This window comes from Vidua macroura, chromosome 5 (assembly GCF_024509145.1).
Source record: "Vidua macroura isolate BioBank_ID:100142 chromosome 5, ASM2450914v1, whole genome shotgun sequence".
Classification (NCBI taxonomy): domain Eukaryota; kingdom Metazoa; phylum Chordata; class Aves; order Passeriformes; family Viduidae; genus Vidua; species Vidua macroura.
In genome coordinates, this window is record NC_071575.1 from 1424769 (window position 1) to 1445000 (window position 20232).

Below are 20232 nucleotides of genomic sequence, written 5' to 3' on the forward strand. Positions count from 1 at the left end.
TGTGCAGCATTTCCTCCAGGTTTTAAGATTGTTTTAGTAAGTGATGTTCTGAGCAGAAAGAATACATTTTAATTTACTTTTTAGTGGCCCTGTTATAAGTATTCAGTGTCACGTTGGATTTTAATATTTTTTATTACAATATGGAGCATAAAATAGTATGAATGCAGCATCTTAATAAAAATGAACATATTCTTCTAGAAGCCTAAAGCTGCTAAGTACACAGCACATGCTCATTAGTGCAATTTTGGAGCATGAAGAGAAAGTGAATCGAGAACCCAAGGTTCACGAGCATCAGCACAAAGCCTCAGGGCTTTGTGGTAAAGTTTTGTCTCACCTCCAACTGCTGCTTCCCAGGAAAGCTGTGGAGAGCAGAGCCCATGGGTCGTAGAGCCAAGCCTAGACTTGGAGCATTAAATCATTCCCCAGCAGTGTGATCTGGGGCAGTGGTATGTAGGGTTAGCATACAAATAACCACCCTTCCTGTCAGAGGCAAACAGGGCCAGGTTGTCACAGGTGTCAGAACTTTGACTGGCATTCCCAGACAAGGCACCAAGGTGCCTGGCCAGGAGGAGAGCCCTGAGCATTCCCTGGGCCAGGGAGGTTTGTCAGCAGCACACAAGGAACAAGGACTCAGCAATTCGAGATGGGTTTGCAGGCAAAGCCACTCTACTTGTAAAGATTTGGCTCTGCTGAGGCGTGTTTCTAAATTAATAGGCCCTATACCTTTCAATAGGATTATTCAGGCTACACCAAGTCAAGCATGTAGGACATGTTTGCAGGATTAGATTTAATGTTATTTTGGTATAGAGCATTCTTAAATGTATCAGATTACAGATTAAGCAAGGAAGCCAGCAAAAACTAGTGCAGAGCAGCTTGTTATTGCAACTGCCCTCCTCCTTCTTAACACTTTGTATAAGGCAGAGAGACACATTAGGCTTATAAAGACTTGAAAAGGTGTTTTTTTTTTGTGAATCCAAACATCAGATCCTAGAAAATTCTGAATTCTGTGTAAAATTTGTTTAACACAAATTAGAAAGGGAGAAATGAAGTCTGTTTTTTATGGGAAAATGAGTTTTTAAGTTTTCTATTGTCTTAAAATCTTGCTTTTTAGTACAGTTTTTGAGAAAGAGCAGTAGCTCTGAACTGAGCTCAGTCCCAACTTCAGAAAAAAACCCTCAAGATTTATGTAGAAACAATCATAGTGACAAAAGATAAGAAAATATTTCACAATGATTGCAATTTCCATCCCTAATCTGCAGCCTGTAACTGGTTTGAACTATCTCTACCTAGAAATCCTTCCTTAAAATGTATCTAAAAGACAAAACCAAGTTCAGTGATTGTTACTTGAGCTATTGTTAGAATTTGATAAAGAATATTAAATTCTGTTTCTTAGAGTGACCATATTTACAGAAGTGGGTAATTACTAAAACTATTTGCATCAATTTTAATACATATTTATCTTGAAAGCATCCGCAAAGAAATAATATTATGAAAGAGAATAAAATAATATTTATTTTATCTCATGGTAGATCAATATAATAAACACTACCCACTAAGCTAAAACTTTATGGCTTGGACACTTGCCATGAACAAAAATCAGCTTGGGTTCTCAAGCCTTTGGAACATTTTGAACATTATATCAAAATATATGTAAGACTATCAAGAGAGAAGTGATTATTTCTGTACATCAAGTTTGAGCTTTGTTAAAAACAAAGGTGTGATAGCAGCAATGCAAGAGCAAGGGTGCATTTGCTACCTGGTGTAAGATAGTGTTTCCTTAATTAGTCCAATATGTCAATTACATTATATTCAAATGTACAATTTGACATTCTCACTCTCACCACCCCACTTCAAAACTCTAAAAAAGATACAATAACATGCATAATATTCTCTGTTCTTACCTCCCACCCCCAAAATATTTTATCTTTACATGTTGTGCAATTATCACTTTCATCTGCTATGTGCCAACATGAGATATTATCATTTTTGCAAACGAAAATATGAAAACGTTTAAATTCCACTATTACAGAATGCCACTTCACTCAAGACCTGCAGGAGAATGTCCCAAGGAACATCATTCCAGAGACACTCTGCTCTTTATAAAATTGGTGATTTTCTGCTCATGAAAATTTCCCTGTGCTGTGTTTTGCTATGAAATAGATCAACAGGGTTCACTGTAATCCCAAAGGAAAACATCTTGCAGTTAAATAATTGGGATCAGTGTGCTCTTTGAAAAATAGGTGCCAAATGCTCTCCAGCTGCTGGTAGCCACAGTTCTGATGGCAAGTGGGGAGAGGGACTGGATTGTGGATCCCTTATCCTGCCACTCCATCACAGCATTTTAGCACGTGTCTAGATTAAGCCTGCAACTGACCGTGCCAAATTGCCACGGGACTGTCAAAATCATCAACTATCAGCTCTCATTTAAACTCAGCCTTAACTGGTTTAGAGAAGATGAGACCACGATCATCACACAAGCACCTGAAGGATGTGGGATGCAGAATTCCCCCGTGGTTTTTATGTGCATGTATCACACCAAGCAGATACACAGAGATTTATGTATGATTTGAAAGATTTATATAGAATGGGATAGATTCATACATACAGCTAAGAAAGATGCATGGTTCTAGAGATAACTTGGCCATCCTTTTTACTCTTTTAAATGAAGGATCTACCATTTTTAAATGTCCCAATGAGATGCAATGAGACCCAGGTGTTGAAAGGCCAGTTGATTCAGGATAAGCAAGAAGCAGCTTCAGGAAGATGTAAAGGAACAGCACCAGAAGTACATTCCAGGGAAGGAGGTGTGGAGCAAGCAAAGCTTTTTGAGAAGTTAGACTCATTGCTTCAGACATTTGCACCTGAAAAACTTCCAAAATTCCAGAATATTTCGACCAAAACTGCCCCAAATATATAGCTTATACGTGGATTTATTAAAAAGTCACCCATTAGCATACCAAGGAATCTATTGGGAAATTAGCCATCAAAAAATAATGCATTTAATAAGGTATTCCCAAAATACAGATTCTTAAGGACTGCTATAGTTAAGACCAGTTTCATTTGGAAACTGTAAGTTGCATGCTGTGTGTTTTGGTTTCCAAATCCATCATGAATATAATTAACTTCAGTGAGAAGTTAAAAAAGAAAGCAATTTCTAAACTCAGGAGGGCTAAAGAAGAGTGTTACAATGCTAACCCATTTTGATTTTTACGTGTTGTTCAAACATCCATATCCAGAAAGAAATGCTGTATCTTTTCTGGAAGACTTGAAAAATACAGTAAATAGTAGGTAACAAAATTCAGTAATAGACCTTTTAATTACATGGCAGAGACTTGAGGGGTTTTTTTCAGTCTTCAGTGTAAAATGTCCCCAACAATTAATTAAAATTTCAAACAAATAAAAAAAAAAATAGAAATGTATAGTTTTTTTAAGGAACAGATATACAGCAGAAATCAGAACTTTTTAAAGGCATCTCTGTGTTAGGCTATTTGAACTAAATATAATTCTACTACATTATGCACAGATGCTTTGTTTCACATAAGCTTCTGGTCAAAGAATTCAGAAATTTGCCAGTTAAACCTTGGATATCAAATCCCATGTCACAATGTAGTTGACAATATTTATTCCTGAAGTCAATAACTTTATTATGGATATTATTTTAAAGATATTTCATGAGAAGTACTGGTCACAAAGTCAAATCTGAGAGGAAAAAAAAGAAAATAGCAAGGATGAAAACGAGAAAGTCACATTTCTTTTATAAGAGGTTACAGGAAACACTAAGCAGAACTACAGAATTGTTGTTCTTTTGCCAGGAACATTATCCCATCCTCTGGCACTGCAGAATTACTCCGGCTTCCCCAAAATCACTGCTTTTATTAAGCTTTTCTGAGCTGCTCTGTATTGGCAAAACCTTTGTAGTAAAATAATTTTCCATCAAAATACACGGCACTGTAGTGCTGTAATGAAGAGCTGTAGGACAGGCTTTAAGAGGCACGGTACTTTCATCTGAAAAGTCTCCTGAAATTCTTTGAACGTTTCCAGGGGATTAATGAGGTATTTTGACAACACGCGAGAAGCGTCTGGTTTTCAAGAAGCCCTATAAGAGGGAAGATTCACATTCTTGAAAATTAAACTGTGTATTTTAAGCCACTAAAAATAACACAATTATTAAAAAATTTGGCAGCTCTGAAGAAAAAATACCAGCAGATATGGGGAAACACATGGAACTACTGAAGAGCATCAAACTTGAGTACACACATTTCACAGCATTTCAACATGACTTAAACACCAATTTTAACAGCTTAATTGAATGTTTCTTATTAAAAGCTATCACAGATGAGCTAAAGAAAGAACAAGCTAAACTAGCCAGAGTGTAACTAAATCAAAGGCATTATTCTTTGCAAGTTGGGGGGATTAATTGTGCGTGTGTGCATCACTCTCCTTATCCCTTTCAACAACTGTTAAGGTGTTTGGAGGTTTTCAAAACCTTTGGCAATTAGTGGAAGAGAGAGTATTCTTGCCTCTTTTTTTCCTCTTTCCAAGACACACTAAATGATACCATTTATGTAAATTTAGAAGAACTTTAATCGCACACAGCAAAATTAGAACAAGTGGATTGCCACACCTACCATTTTAAAAAGTATTTTAAAATATTTTTAGGGCATATTCCTGCAAACTACTAGTCCCTTGAATGATTTAATGCATTGCAACAAGGATATTAGTGTGTACATAAGAGTTCAGTTCTAAAAGCTTTAGTGAAGAAAGTGGACTTCTAAAGCCTCACTTCCATAAATGCCTCAATATTCCTGAAAACCCAGAGTGCTTAAATCTTTAAAGGTCTACCCTTATTTAATCAAGCCGGGCAAGAAACATGTTGAGGAGGCATTTTGAAAAAATTTATAACCCACTACTCATGAAAATATCCACACAGAGTATTTATACATGCATTTAAGCAAGCTGATATCTTGGGTGTTTGCAATACTGCCCGTGACATGGGAGAGGAATGGGATCTGCTAATCAGCACCAGGCCACAAGACATTTTAAGTCTTTCTAAGCACTCCTACACAATAATTTTTTAAAATAATAATTGCCTTTAGAGTGCGAGCAGTTGTACAGGGAAAAGCTGCTTCCTAAATTCTTCTCTTTTCGAACTGCTCTGAAGCTAAATATTTTACAGAGGCAGCATCTTTATAATGCTTCTGGTTGAACACTTCTTTCTGTGGTCAAGTCTCATTATTTATAAGATCTTCTCCAATGTCCAGTTTTAGAGACTTGGCTTTTCTCAGGTCTTTCAACCAGCAAGTGGGGGAAGAGGAAAAAACCCAATGTGCTCTGGTGATCTACTAATTTTCATAGCTCTTCAGTGGTACTTTTAAAGTTTGCTGTATATTTACAAACAGTATCAATACTGAGGTGGAGGGGAAAGGGTGGAGGGAGAGGATAGACCTTCTGTCATCCTCCTCCCCATTCTCAGTAAGGTTCTAGATGTGTTTAAGGGCAAAAATTCCACCCCAATATATTAGTTTTGTTAATCCTTTTCTTATGATCTTGCTTGCCTGGCTAGGGAAATGATGCAAAAAGTAATAAAAGTTCTAATTCAATTTCCATGTTAAGTGGTGGATTTGGGAAAAAAAAAAATATATATCAGAAACCATATTCTTTGTGTTTACTAAGAGATATGCACTCCAACATTTAGTGTCATGGAGCTGGAGTTAAAACCAGAAACGGCAAAGATAATTTAGCTGCATGAATGCCTGCTCTTCAGTAAAATGCTGCCAAAATTAAATAGGAATGAAACAGCACTTTGTAGTCATTGGTCGCTCAGCGGGGTTTGCGTAGTTAAAAACCTAAGTGAAAAGGGTGATTGACCTACATTGCAACTAGCTTAGCACAGCTGTACTTTCATATTTCTGCTGCATCCGAGGAAGCTCATTATTTAATACAACTGAGTTACATGTAATTGTCGGTCTTTTATTTTACACTTCTAGGGGCCAGATATTAATCTCAAACGTGCAGCAGGCGTTACCGTGCATCTGGAAACATCCACGGCTGCCCATTTGCAGGCAAGGCTAAGAGAAGGGATTGCACACAGTTGCACCTGAAATTAGGAGGCTGCCCAGGGCTAGGAGAACCTCACAAATATACAGAAATCAAATGAGCAGATGGAACAGAAAGCAAATCCCTTGGCACCCCAAAGGCAAACGCTCTGCTGTTTCCCTCTTGTTTCGAGCAGAAGCAGCCCAGAACGTGCAACCAAAGCACATTTCACACAACTCATACCTGCGGTTTAAATAAGTAATAACATTCCAGTTAACAACCAGTTTGACATGTTAACAGCCCAAGGGCTGTTAACATAATGACTGGTCATTAATGGCAGTAATGACAGATTTCAAAGGGAATATTGTGCTTCTAAATGGACACGCTGCCAGTCAGAAGAGAGGACAGAGCAGGATAGGCTGATGCATTAAGATGTCACCGTACAGCTCTGGAGGAAAAGAAGGGCAGGAAAAAAAAAAAAAAAAGTTCTTGCATATTTCACTTACTATAAACGGACTTGAAATATTGGCGTAAACCTAGAGTTCCTCAAATTAAGTCTTCACTTTCTAACCCAGGAGTGTATAAGCAGAAGACAGAAGCCTGCAGGGGAATTATACTCTGCATATCATTTTCGGGGAGTGTGTTATTTCTAACGCTGAGCCCTTTCTTTGCTCAAGTCAGCTCCCACCCTCGTTAAGAGAACGGAGCTGGCTCCGGCCAGCCCGGCGCCCCGGTGCCGCACGCCACCTCGGGAGCCGCCGGAGCGCCCTACATCAATCAGATTCCAGGGCAAAGCCTCCCGCACCCGCAGCAGCTTCCAAGCTCCTTACTTCATCAAAGATTCCTTCCGTTCCCTCAATCCCTCCCGATCTGGAGGAAAAGGTTTTAATGTAGTATAATTAACTAATTTTACCAAAGGAGGCAGCTAAAGCAAAGCAAGTTTTGGAGTTCTGAAGACGCAGAGCATTTGTAAGGAGCTCAAAGTGGAGACCTCAGGGCTCAACTGCAGCACGAGAGCGTGCATCAGGGCTGAGGGAGGGTGTAGCTTTTTTGGCAGGCATCTCTAAATGAAGGATACTGGAAGTATTTTCACAAACAGGCAAAGACACAGTCACACCATTTACGAACTTAAACATGAATGCTAAAGCACCCAAACTGGCTGCATGATTGCTTGTAGCATCTGTAGAATGCCTGTCTTATTATTGAAAGGCATAATGAACACTGAGAGACAAGTTAATAAGCAATTTTACTCTTTATGGTATCGTTCAAGCCACATAGCCTCTAGAGGGCACCACATAAATTAATAGGAAGCTAGAACAGTTTTATACACAGCGAAGGCTCCCTTTATGGTTAAAAAGAAAAAAACCTAAGAAGATAGTTTGAAACCACAATCGAACTCTAATGTGATCATTAGTACGATGTGATTTGTTCCTGAAATTCATATCAAGTGGGTTGCTAAATGTGAAAGCTTATTTGACTACAAAGCTAGAGAAAATTTAACTAGTCTGTACATTAGCACTAAAAAGATCACTTTTATAGGTTCACTGCATAACTAAGTAGATAAGATGCAATGAGGCAAATGACTATCTGCAATTACCTTAAGTGCATCAGTCTGAAGTTTAGTGTAAATACCAAGTTTAAATCTGTGCACTCTCAAATATCACCCAAAAAAAAAAAAAAAATCACAACGAAATAGTTTCATTAAGACTCAATAAATCCAGAGACAAAAATCAGAAACATCTTAAAACCAGTTATAGGATTTCTCATATATGCTGGCTTCACATGCAAAAGGTGCTATGTATGAAGAAATAAATGAAACACCAGTTTGAATGTAATCATGACAAACAACAACAACAAATCTCCTTTCTCTGAATCACTTAGTATGAGTTTTAACAATCTGTTAGCAAAATATTTACTGCTGTTAAACCCTCAAAGACCAGAGTGCAAGAGCGTGTGTGAATGCATCTGTGCTGGGGAAACGCTTTGCTCATATCTTTGCTACCACATCATTTCTGGTTTTGATTTTAAACATTTGATTTCAAAACATTAGATCTGCTGCACTAGCACTTGGGAGACTCAGTAAGCTCAAAGTCTCCAGTAAATTTGGATCTCAGATGAAACAGCCGTAGCAGCTCTCTCGCTCCTGCAGGCATTAGTTTTATAAAGATTATTAAAATGGGTTTTAAAAATTGGGATGTTACTTCCCCGCACCAAAACCTTTTTCAACCCCTCTCTACACACAATCACCTAAAGACCACAAGCGACCTAAGTTCATGTACAACAATTCCCTTCTGTTCCGACAGCTTTTAAAAGTGAGGTTTTGTTACCTACTACTTTGGCAGCTTTAACACAGCGGGTTTAAGATGCAGCCTCTGTGCCGAATTCCCAGCACTCTGTCTCGGGTTCAGTTCAGAGCTTTAATAGGTAGCAGAATACTTTTACCATTAAGTAGCCTAAACCCATCTGAAGAACCTGATCTGCCTTTCAGCCCCAGCTCAACAGATGCACAGTGCGTTTGTGGAGGTTTTTGTCCCACTCTTTTTTCCTAGAGGCGGTTACGTGGAGAGCCGGAGCACTGATAGTTGTCAGTGCTTTAGTCCTGATTCCTGTTCCTACCTACTCATGGTGTATAACTTGGGAACTGATCAGTGTGTGGGAACCTCCTATTTGGTACTTGTACTTAAGTGGAACTTGGAAGTTAACGCATTCAAAAAGAATTTTAATTTTTCCCCAATGTATTAGCGACTTCGATGCCCCTTTAAAGGGAAAAGGCTTCACTAAAAGGGGCAGGGGAAATATTCCCAGAAGTTCCCCTTAGCCTGGAGCAGCTATTCTCATTGGACCCCCTCCACAGGGAATGGAGGAAAGGTGTTACTGTAGGAAATAGGTGCTCAGAATCACCCCAGAGGAGCCTTTTCTCTCTGTTTACTATTGAGAGCCCAGGGACACTAAAGTTCCCAGTTAAACTGTCCTGCAAAGCAGCCCTATTGACACACAATGTGTAGATAAACTATCCTGGTGCTGCCCACCAGTACTTTGCTACGAGTTATTCCTCAAATAGTTTTGAGAACAAGCAAACAAGAAGATAGAAAAGATAAAAAAAGGCGCTGATTTGCTACCTCTAGCAAGTGGCCACAGGTTAGCCAGCATCCCACCTGGGCCACCAACTGAAACCAGGAGCAGAGTGAGTTGGAGCTCAGGCTCATGGTTATTAAAAATGGGGAAGTCAGTTGGCTATCCTGGTGCAGCTTCCAAGAGCTGAGTGCCAACCTTCATAAAGCTCCAGTGCCACAAACGAAATCCCTTGGCAAACTAAGAGGACAAAGGCGAAGGTGGGTGAAACGTTCCTCCCCTGCAGGGTTCCAAGCCTGCCCTGGAGCTGGGTGAAAACCACACAGCTGGTTTCAGGCTGCGACACCTGGCCACCACTGTGCTGCCAGGAGGAGGAGGGGGAGCAGGAGACCACCACCTCCCCAGGAGCACGGTGCTGTGGGAAGCAGGGGGGAATTACTCTCCTCTACACCAGAATCAGCATCAGAAATCTGGCAGCCGCCTCCACGACCTGCTTGCGTGCGCTTTTTGACTCAGATTTTAATTCAATCTCCATATTTCAGTGTTTGCTTCCTCATCTCCTCAAATACTCAGCCTTGCAGCCCTGCCTGTGTGAGAGCAGCTCTGTAGGAAGGGCTGAACAGATTTCCCAAACTTGTCAGCGAGCGGAAGAAGGCCGTGACCTACCTCAGATAGTCTCTGCGGCAAAGGATAAGGTTGGCTTTGGTGTACAAGGTAGAGCCCACCTCCCCCAGGCGACAGTCACAGCAGGCACATTTCAGGCAGTCTTCATGCCAATATTTGTCCAGGGCCTTTAGAAGATATCGGTCTTTAATCTTACGGTTGCAGCCAGCACAACCTTTCGGCTTGGTGTCTGGCTGGACTGAGAGCATTTGTATACCTGAAATACAGTAAGACAAGAGAAGACTGAAAATAGATATTCTCTCAAGTACAAAAACTCTTGCCCTTTTCTTCCTCCACCTCGCTGCTCCCCCCGCCACATCCAGTTCATTTAAAAGTCAATGGTGTAGGTAGGATAAAATAACCTAGTCAGTCCACAGCGAGCTGAAAACAAGGCTAAGATAAATTTGAGAAACTTCCACTGCTCTAAGTTCCACAGCTTCTCTTTAACACCTCATTTACCTGGTCTCTTTGCTGAAAATAAATGAGATTAAAAAAAAATAACACGAAATATTAAAACAGTCCCGTTGAAAAGTCATCCAGTTTCAGCCACAGTATCCAATATTTAACAATGCAAAATTTAAATAAACACCACATCTCCAATACTTAGCAACCCAAAATTTAAATAAACAGGATAGCTATATGGAAAACATACTTCAATCCACACATTTGGACTTATTTGCACTATATTTATAAAATATAAAAGAACTTCAGTTTTTAAAGAAGAAAAGATTTGAGTTTTTAGAGGCACAAAGCAAGAGTTTCTGAGAGATTTGACATAGAAATTTTGGTGCTGGCAAGAGGGCGTTTTGTTTTTTAATATTTTCGTTCTTTTTAGACATATGAATGATGAGATTTCCAAAGACTTCAGTAGCAGCAACGCAGTGGAAAGACCTCCTGAAAAAATCTGACTTAAAATAATCTGCACAAGGTCAGAGAGGTTCTAGTTTGTAAAGAAAAACCAAAAATGCTGCCCTGCTTTCCAATCCCAGTTTTAGCCAACAGCTACTTCAGGACAAGGAGCGCAGTAGTGTCCATTAAGTATATATACACCTTTTGATGTGATAGCTGAGAGCATTTAAAAAACCATTCAAACACCTGAAACGCTGTTTAATGGACAGAACCAGCGAAAAGGGGAACACAGCTGAGCGATATTACTCAGAGCAACACAGCCAGCTTCCAGGGATCCATTCAAAAATCAATTGCCCTCAGCTTTACGGTAAATGGGGAGAGGTCCCTGCCCCAAAGTGCTCACAGACTGGTCTCCCCGCACCAACTGCCACCCCAGCACACTCAGACTAATTCCCTCGCAGTTACCTCTTAGGATAAGCAAAATAGTAGCCCCGTGGATGTTTTGGTGGACATCACACAGGGACAGGAGGGAAGGGAAGACCCGACACGCTGCTCAGTAGGGGGGTACCTCACTGCTTTAAAGCCAGTGGTGTGACTTCAAAAAGATGCCACTCACTAGAGCGTGTCTGGATATTGCAATGAGAATTTGTCAAGATCTGGGGAGATTCAAGATGGGGAACGAATGCTGTTGCCAACAACCAAATCCTACTCCAACCTTTGGGGTTTGGAACCCTATTATTATCATCCAGAGATTGGGAAAGGTTGAACAGAGTCTCATAGCAAAGAGGAGCAAATCCAAGAGCCCCTCACCATGAACGCTCTACTACCTGGAGTTAAGAAAGCTTGGCAGTGCCAGCTTCTATCAGCAGACCTTGGCTGGTGCTGTAACACACCACCACACACAGGCAGGCTCAGGGAGCTAGAGCACAGAGGAGTTGGGGGTTGTTTGGTTTGGTTCGTGTTTGCTTTTTTGAAATCCCTTGTAAGAAAAACAGGAAAACCAGTGTAACCTTTGAAGCAATGGTAGAACGTGCCTTTATGGATGTTGGGGCTGCAAAAACAGCAGGCTGAGGCATCCCAGGGAGCTCCACGCAGGTGTGTGTAGAACACATGGGATTTACGTGGAGTGCATGGCCAGTTAAGTGACTTTCCAGTGTTCCCAAGCTAAGTCCCACCTGCAAAGCTGATGGCTGAATTAGAAATAATAATTCTGATTGCAACAGCAGCCTCGCCCCTCCCGTTGCAATGCAGCCTATCACACAGCTCGGGGTGATACTTTTATCTGGTGGAGGAGCTGTTCAGGGGTGTGCAGGCAGTTCTGCTAGCAGGCACCCCAAAGTACCCCGGCAGTGCTGCTGCACAGCATCTAAATCTCATGACAGAAGTGTAAGGTCTGTGTTTTTCTATCAGCCAGTACAAAACTTGTCGGTGCTGTCCCTCCCATCACTCCCCAGCTGATGCTCATAGCTCCTCACCACGTGGAGACTCCTAAGATCTGCCTCTCATTCCCCAGGGAGAGGATGAGATCCAGTGACCTGCACTGGGCTCCACAGTCTGTGGCAGATCTGGGAATGAACACACACATTTCCTCTTGAGAAAGGACCATGAGACAAAGGCTGAGCCTTTACAGCATTTCCAATTGACAGCTGACTCCCCTGAATCCAGGGGACATCCATGAAACAGCAAAGTAACGTGGCTACAAATAAACGACTCAAAGCAGTGAAAATATCAGAGATTTTTGGTAAGGAACCTGTACCAGACTGTAAAGGGAACTCCTGCTGAAACTCTAATAACATCACTTGGTGGAAAAGCCTTTATCTGTAATGTTGCTTATCACAGTAGAGTGTAAATATCCACTAGGTGCCAACAACAGGCTTATCCCCAGACCTTCTCTTTGGCCATGTAGAGGACAAATGCTTAAAATCAGCCAAAGTTTGTATAAACTTCTTGTAACTCAGTTAAAAAAAAAAAAAAAAAAAAAGTTTAGAAGCACGAAGGGCTGTTCTAGGACTTTAATCTTTAGCTCGAGGGAAACCAGAATAAACTAGGAGCTAACACAGTTAAAGGCTTTAACGAAAAAAATCTTAATGTAAAAATTTCATCGCCTGATAAGGAAGCGGGTTAGAGAGTGGAGGCTGGCAGTCTCTGATCCAGGCTGATCTACTGTCCTGAGCTGTCTGAAGGGAACAAGATGCCACAGAAACACGGCCAAACTAGTGAATGGCTGAGCAGATTGCAGTAATCAAGCCTGATAATTCCCGAGGTATATGCTGCAAACATGAGGTTATTGTATTACAAATAGAACTGCAGCTTGCACATAGCCTGCACAGCTTTTGAGATACTTACTACATGAGGAAAGTAGGCAGAGCCCTGTCATTCACACTGCTCAGCCCAAAACCTTCTTGTAGGGACAACTGCAAAGGGGCAAACACCCCATGGAAGGAGTATTTGCCACCCTGCACATCTGTTTTCCTGAGGCAGAGAGAGAAGATGCTGCTGACACCCCACTGGCAGCATCTTCAGATTAGGGATTCTATCTGCAGCAGCTTTTGGAGGGAAGGAATGCTTTTCTCCTCTGATAGATCTGATCTGTTCTCACTTTACATGCAATGAAGCTGGTTCTATTTTATTATTTCAATTTTGCCAAACTACTGCTTCATTGTTAAAAAAAAAAAAAAAAAAAAAAAAAAAAGTTATGCTTTTTCGGTAGTGCAGAAGGGTTCTAAACAAAGTCAAGAAGTGTTTGACATATCTCCGAATTTGAAAATGTCCTTTTCTTCACACGCCCTCTTTAAATCCCTTAATTTTGACAACAGAACATTTTACTGCTTTTTTTTTTTCCTGTATTTGTATGAGCCACTCTAATGCAGATCACCTCACAGACCATCTCTCTCCCCTTTAACATTCCCATAAGATCTCCCTCCAATGCAGCTGCACTTTTCAGATACATGCTTGTGTATTTTTAGCTCTCCATTAATTTGGCAATAAGAATACCTTGCAGCTTACTGTCAGCCAGCTTTTCACAGGCTGCAGTTTAACTACTCATTTATTCCCTAGGACATGGGAAGGGCCTTTTCAGAGGCTGACAGCACCCACAAACCCATCCAAACTGCTCCTTGCTGAAATATCAGGTGGCAGTGCACAGCACTGCTGCCTGGCTGCCTTCCTCTCCCCTTCCCCCAGGAAAGCAGAGCTTATGGAGCACTTTCAAAACATCACATAATTCCCTAAGTGCTACACCCAGGCTGTGGAAAAAAAAAAAAAAAAAAAAGAAAAATCAAACCCAGCCTTCCCTTCAGTTCTGCAGAGTTCTACCCATGCTCTGCATCACAGAGCAGATCTGTTCTCAGAAGTGAGGAATTTCAGTGCCTAGTCTGTCACTGTCAAACAAACCCTTTTTATTTCACCCCAATATGCTTTCAAGGGCTTCCTCTATCCTTCCCTGCGCTCCCTCCCTCCCTCCACCCCCAGTCCCCAGGATACTGCACACAAACTGCAGAGCTGTGGCAGGAATAAGACTTCTTCATCACCACTCACCCCCTTCAGGATTTTTGAAGGGAGAACTTGAAAACCCGACTTGCAGGTTTTCAGATTTCTCTCGATCTCCCCAAATAACTTCGATGCAATTGACTCCCCTCCCTGTTTATTGTTATTATCGTGTGATGAAACACTGTCAACTGATTTGTAACTATGATTTCAGGATAAAGAGGAATGGTTGCTGGAAAAAGCTAAATTAGGCTCCCAGGGAAGGCAGAGAAGCAAAAATCCATCTCACTCAAATCATCACCCTTCTCAAAAATCAAGGGGAATGGGGATTTGAGGTAATGAACTATATTGTGTTAGTGATTTAGAAGCATCTGTAAGCGGGATTAGTCCCCGATGGTGCTGAGCGTGGTGTGAGACACTCAGAACTCAGTTCCTGTTTGTGGTACAGGCAGTCCTTGGGAGGAAGAGTTCTATTATGCACTGGATCTCTTACAAACTTTTAAAGACCACTCTTCCCCCCCTTTTTCAGAAGCATGCACACAGTTCCACCAAAGAGAGCAGCACAAACAGCACAAAAGGGCAAACTTGCCTCTACTTAAGAAAAAAAAAAAAAATTGAAAAATCAGTTTGGAACAAATTGAGTTTTGAGTGCATCAGTCTTTATAAGCAAACTGACAGACAACATGCAGTCAACAAGAGAGCTAAGGGTCTAGGAAAAGACAGAAAGAATACTTTTCTGGTGCTTTCCCACTTTATAGCTTCATCCTAAAAGCATTCAGAGCTCCAGTAATTCAGGGCAGCACACACAGACTCGGGAAAAAAAAAAAAAAAAAAAAAAGTTGTGGTTTCAGAAGCTAAGAAACATTTCAGAACTCATATGTAGCACATCAGGAGTCGTAACTAGTTTTAGATTGGCATGTAAATTGTTCTGTGGAAAATTCTTATTGCCTCCGAGACCCTGCTATTCTGAGTTATTTGACAGTTTAAGGGAAATCATAATTAAAAAAAGAGACATAAATAATAGCCTGTGCAGTGTGGTGCACAGAAATAAGTGGAACCATTTCATTTAAACTCTGGTGAGCTTTTAATTGCCTGGATTGCATTGTGAACCAGCCTAACGGTTGATTGCCTCCATTATGCTCTCTTGTTCTGTGCCATTCATCCGCACAGTCTCAGCTTCTGTAGTTAACACAACAAAGTAACCGCAACTCCATAACACTCGGGGGTTTTTTTAAAAATAAAAGTAAGGATTTCAGCACTCTGAATATAGCCTCTCCTGTATACTTTTGAGTTAATTTTCCATGGTATATAACTAGACTTCACCTCCTGCCCCTTCTCCTACAGAAGAACCTGTTTTTTTTTTCTTTATTATTTTTGATTTTTTTTTTTTTCCTTTCTAAATAAAGGATATGGGTTGGTAAGGAGGGGATGAAAAAGAAAAAGGAAAAGAGGCTAGGCAAAAATAAAAATGGGAATGCAGTCCCACAGCTGGGAGCAGTGATACAGATTAAAAGAATTTGGCCAACATGGCTAGTCGATTGCCAAGAGACACCAAACAAAAGATTTCTCTTCTTCTTTCCCCTTCTCTTTTTGAAAGCTAGATTGGGCCTAAAAGCTTGTTTCTCTCTGTTCACTGGCCCAGAGCATCCCTGCAGGCTGTAGCCCCCTAAGGGACAGCACAGCAAATAGATGTGCCCAGATCTCAGGGACTGGAGCTGCTGAGCTATGTTCCTACCCCTGGCGTGTCCCCCCCATCTCTCTCCCCCAGACCCCCCCACCACTCTCCCCCCCTCCTTTTTCAGAGCAGTGGTGCTGGGAACCAATTTGATTCCCTTTTTCTCCAATGCAGCTGCAAGGCTCAGAGATACTGACATTTTTCCACTCTTATCAGTTTAATTACAGTTACCATGGCAGCAAAGTGCTAGTGCTTGGCAAAGGCCAACAAGAGATTTGCAAGACTGAGTTCAATTTTGATGCAGCTCACATGCAAAATAATAATAATAATAATAATAAAAAAAATAATAAAATAAGAAACATATACTCCACAACAAAGAATCCCTTTTCGGAGTTAGACGCTCAAGCCTTTTATGCCAATTCCTTTGCGAGCATCACAAGGATGGGGAGAGGGAGGCGTCGGGGCCAGCACGTCGCGATGTTTGCACCGAGCAAAACGCGTGGGTTTTAGGAGCGGTCCTACAGGGCTGTCCCCAGGGCACACGCCGGCACAGCCGCTGCCCGCGGCAGCGCGGCGAGGATGGAAGAGGAAGGAGGAGCCCCCCGCCTCCCCCCCCCGGGAGCGCACCGCCGCCTTACCAAAACTTTTCTCCCTTTTCTGCATGAGTTGATTTACGGGCGCCTGGAGAGCTCCTTCTCATTGAAGCACCAAATCCCGGCAAAAGTAGCGAGTGCCGCCTCGGCGCGGGTCAAGTGAGCGGGAGCGCGGCGCGCCGCAGCGGGGGCGGGGGGCGGCGGGGCCGGGGATGTGGATGTGGATGTGGAGATGGATGGGGATGGGGATGGGGATGGATGGGGGGACGGCACACCCCGAGCCGCCGGCCCCGCGCGGCGGTGGCGAGCGACCAAGCCACATGCTCCCCTAACTCTGCCGTAAGCCTATAATCCCAGCGGTCTCTTAGCTTTGTTGTAACAAATGGGTTTGATTAAACTGTCACATGCGGCGTTAGCATACCGTATCGCGCCCGCTAGGAAGGGAGAAGCGGGGGGAGAAGAGGGAAGGAAATAAAAAAAAAAAAAAATAAAATAAAAAAAAAAAAGGAGGAAAGAGAAATGCTGGCGGACAGAAGAAGTACCGCTGCCCAGCGCCAGCCTGCCTGCCCTTCCCTCTCGCCGCTCCGGGAGAGGGAGGACGCGGCGCCCGGAGCCCGCAGCCCGAGCGCCTCCCTGCCCTGCCGCCCCCCGGGCTCCCCGCCCCGCTGCTGCCTCCGCTCTGCCCAAAGGGTTAACCCTGCGCCGAACCAGCTGCAAATTAAACTGCTGTACGGGGAGGCTTGTGGATTAAAGCCGGGGAGTGGGAAATTAACCGACTCCCTTGATAATTGAGAGCATGTTTCGAGAAGCTCTGGAAGAAGCAAGAATAATAATAACAATAATAACGGGGAGGGGGGTAGTGGTGGGGCTGCAATTCATTGTTAACTTTGCCTGCTATTTCTCGAGACATACAGTCGGATGGGTTTCGCTCAGCATCCTCTGCTTGCATGTATTTCATGTCTCATCATAAAAATAATGAAGCCTCACATGATTTAAACAAAACAGTCTCAGCAGAGCTGCAGCTCGAGTGAAAGTTGCAGTGCAGAGATGTGTGTGTGTGTATTGCAGCCCCGGCTTATGACTCAGAGAGGGAGAGAGAGAGAGAGAGAAGGAGAGAGAGAGAGTGATGCAGGCACACATACACAAATGACCCAAAGCTTATGTACACAGTTGCCTCACTTACCTTCTCAATTAAGCGATACAGGGGAGGCAGTTCAATAAGCACAGTGGCTGCTTTGTAGCTCTTCTCCTTGGAAAAGGTCAAAAAGAAGCATTGTTTGGGGAAAAAAATAAAGAGGGGGTGGGAGAGATGGGGAGGGAGATCGCTATTCTTTAAGTTTAAAATAATGAGGTCCTCAAGGATCCGCCAAGTAATTGTGTTGACCGCATCCGAGCTACAGGTGTCCTCCTTTTAGTATCTTGCAGTCCAAGGCTGTCTGTCTCCGTCCTGGCTGAAGACAACTTACCTAAAGCAGCGTGTGAGGAGCCGAGTTGAATGAAGTCAGGGCTTTATCAGCTGCAAAATGCAATCCCTTACCAGCCAGACATAATACAGCAAAAGAAAAGGTCACTCAGTTATTACTGAGCCAGCGGAGCCCAGGCAGCTCTTGTGGAAGACCACAGAGAAGCAGCTCCCTTCCGATTTAAGGCTATTTACCTCTCTCCCCCTCCACCCACCCACCCACCCTTCCTCTCCCCCCTCCCCCCTCCCAACTCCCCCTTTCTCTCTCTCCCTCTCGCTTTCTCTCTCGTTCTGCAGCTCGCTCAAGTACAGCCGCCCTCGGAAAGTGCAAAGCAGCCAGGAGACAGATTGGGCTTTGTTGGTAATTTCCCATGGTGAAAATTTACAAGCCTGCAAGTGCAGTCAGCAAAACCACATGCATATGCTAGACACAAACACCAGGGACACACACACACACGCACACACAAGTGACCTCTGCCGAAGCGGCTCGGGATCACCTTCCCAGAGAGTGCTCCGGGAGCACACCCGGGCAGCCAGGGCAGCGTCGAGCCCCCCACCCGCCAGCACTCCTCCCAAAATACTTGGCTTAAACAAAACCAGAAGTTGCCCACGCAAAAAGAAAAAAAAAAAAAAAAAAAAAAAAAAGGAGGGGGGGGGGGCAAGATACACATCTCTCTCTATTAATGAGTAATGAGAAAAATCCCTGAAGGTGAAAACTCTGCCTCTCTCCGTGCTAGATCTGAGCTGCTCAGAAAGCAGTGGAAACTCCGGTGTGAAAGTTTCCTGCTCCCCGGCACGGTCCCCGGCCGTGCCACCCCCTCCCTGCACTTTTGAAGCTGAATGCTGAAGGAAGCCAAGCCATTGCCCCCCACCCCGCAGCATCCTCGTCCCAGGAGCTGAAGACGGATCCTTATCCTCTACCTAGTGTTGGAGGGGGAAAAGATAATAGACATGGGGGTTGTTAGAGGTGCTGGACACCCCTGACCACAAGACAGACAGACAGACACGCAAACACACGAGAGGCAGAGCATACTTTGATACTCAGTCACGCTCACAGATGACTGTTTCTTCGTGTTTTATAATAAAGATGTTGAGCCTAGCCTACTGTAAATAAAGTTGAAAAAATCCAAAGCATCTTCCTCTAAGAGCCATCTGCAGTTGGAGAAAGACCAGATTAAGAATTTGTGAATACAGTTTTCAGACTTCAAAGTGAATATCTGTTGTCTGCTATTAGAAGCACCACGCTAGATTTCCACAAAGCTTTGAAAGATGTCAGCTTACAATATACCCTAAATTTGAATGACACTCATATTATAGAAGTCTTTCAAGACCCAAGAAAGATTTAAAAGCATTGAAGTGCCCTTCCATCTACACCCCTCCCTCCTATAATCCAGCAGCTCTAATAAAAATCAAAGCAACCTCAGAAATGTATATGTTTAGGACAGGTTCCTCCACCTCCCCCCCCCCCATTCTAAGCTCTTCTCTTTTTTTTTTTTTTTTCCTTAATATATATAAATATACATATTTAAAGGTTCCTGTAACAAGCATACTGTGCAATGAACAATTCCTGAATCTCTTGCCCCCTCTCCCTCTAAGTAGCAATAAAACTCAGCCACAACCAACCTGAGCAAGAACCCGAAAAGCACAACCAGAGGCAGCAGACTAACAGAGCCCCTTTCTGCTGATTTGATCTGCACACAGAGAAAAGCCAAACTTAAGAGAAACCTGCTCCTCTCCTGCACGCACCCATAGGCTCAGGAGAGCCTCACTTCCCTCTGTTTATAGACTACCTCTGCCACAACCACTCTGGAAATACAGCAGTGTGAGTGTGTGTGTGCCTCTCTCCACCAATGCACTGGGAGAAGGAGAAGAAAAGAGGGAGGGAGAAGTTATGTGTGGGGAAAGGGAGAAATAAAATCAAAACAAATGGTACAGCTAATGAGGACAATTAAATTAATTATGTTCAAGGAGATGAGATTTTTTTTCCCTCCAACTGTATGATCTGTTACCCCTCGCTGGCAACTGCTGCTCTGTAATTCATGGCAACTGATTAGTGCATCTATGCAAATCTTTGTTTAAATCATTCAACTAATTAAATGATGGGATTATTCCTCTGCCTACGGTGACATCATTCGCAGTAATTAGTACTCTATTTGGACTGTGGCAATAAGATACCCGATGTCAACACCAACCTGCAAAGACATTAACCACTTTGTCACTTTGTGTGTGTGTATGTGTGTGCATGTGCGGGAAAGAGAAAGGAACAAACACCCAGATCTAATTGCATCTTCCACCCCTCTTTACACTCCCCCCGCCAATCAAGGATTCTTAAAAAAAAAAAAAAAAGAAAAGAAACAAACCAAAAAAAACAACCAAAAAAAAAACCCTACAAAAAA

General features: G+C 42.7%; 1 protein-coding gene across 5 annotated transcripts in view; it reads right to left on the minus strand.

The window, feature by feature from the left end:
* LMO3 (LIM domain only 3) overlaps positions 1-18981 on the minus strand; it is a 61846-nt gene extending 42865 nt beyond the window's left edge. The window contains exons 1-3 of one of the 5 annotated variants that reach the window (XM_053978619.1): positions 18870-18981; positions 17558-17840; positions 9775-9988 (exon numbers count right to left, since the gene is read on the minus strand). In XM_053978619.1, coding sequence (XP_053834594.1) covers positions 9775-9980 — 206 coding nt within the window. In that variant the 5' untranslated portion in view covers positions 9981-9988; positions 17558-17840; positions 18870-18981. Of the gene's footprint in view, positions 1-9774; positions 9989-16419; positions 16553-17557; positions 18027-18308; positions 18327-18869 lie in introns of those variants that run through there. The other 4 variants (XM_053978618.1, XM_053978620.1, XM_053978621.1 and 1 more) reach the window with 4 other exon arrangements.
* Between the last annotated feature and the right edge of the window lie 1251 nt (positions 18982-20232).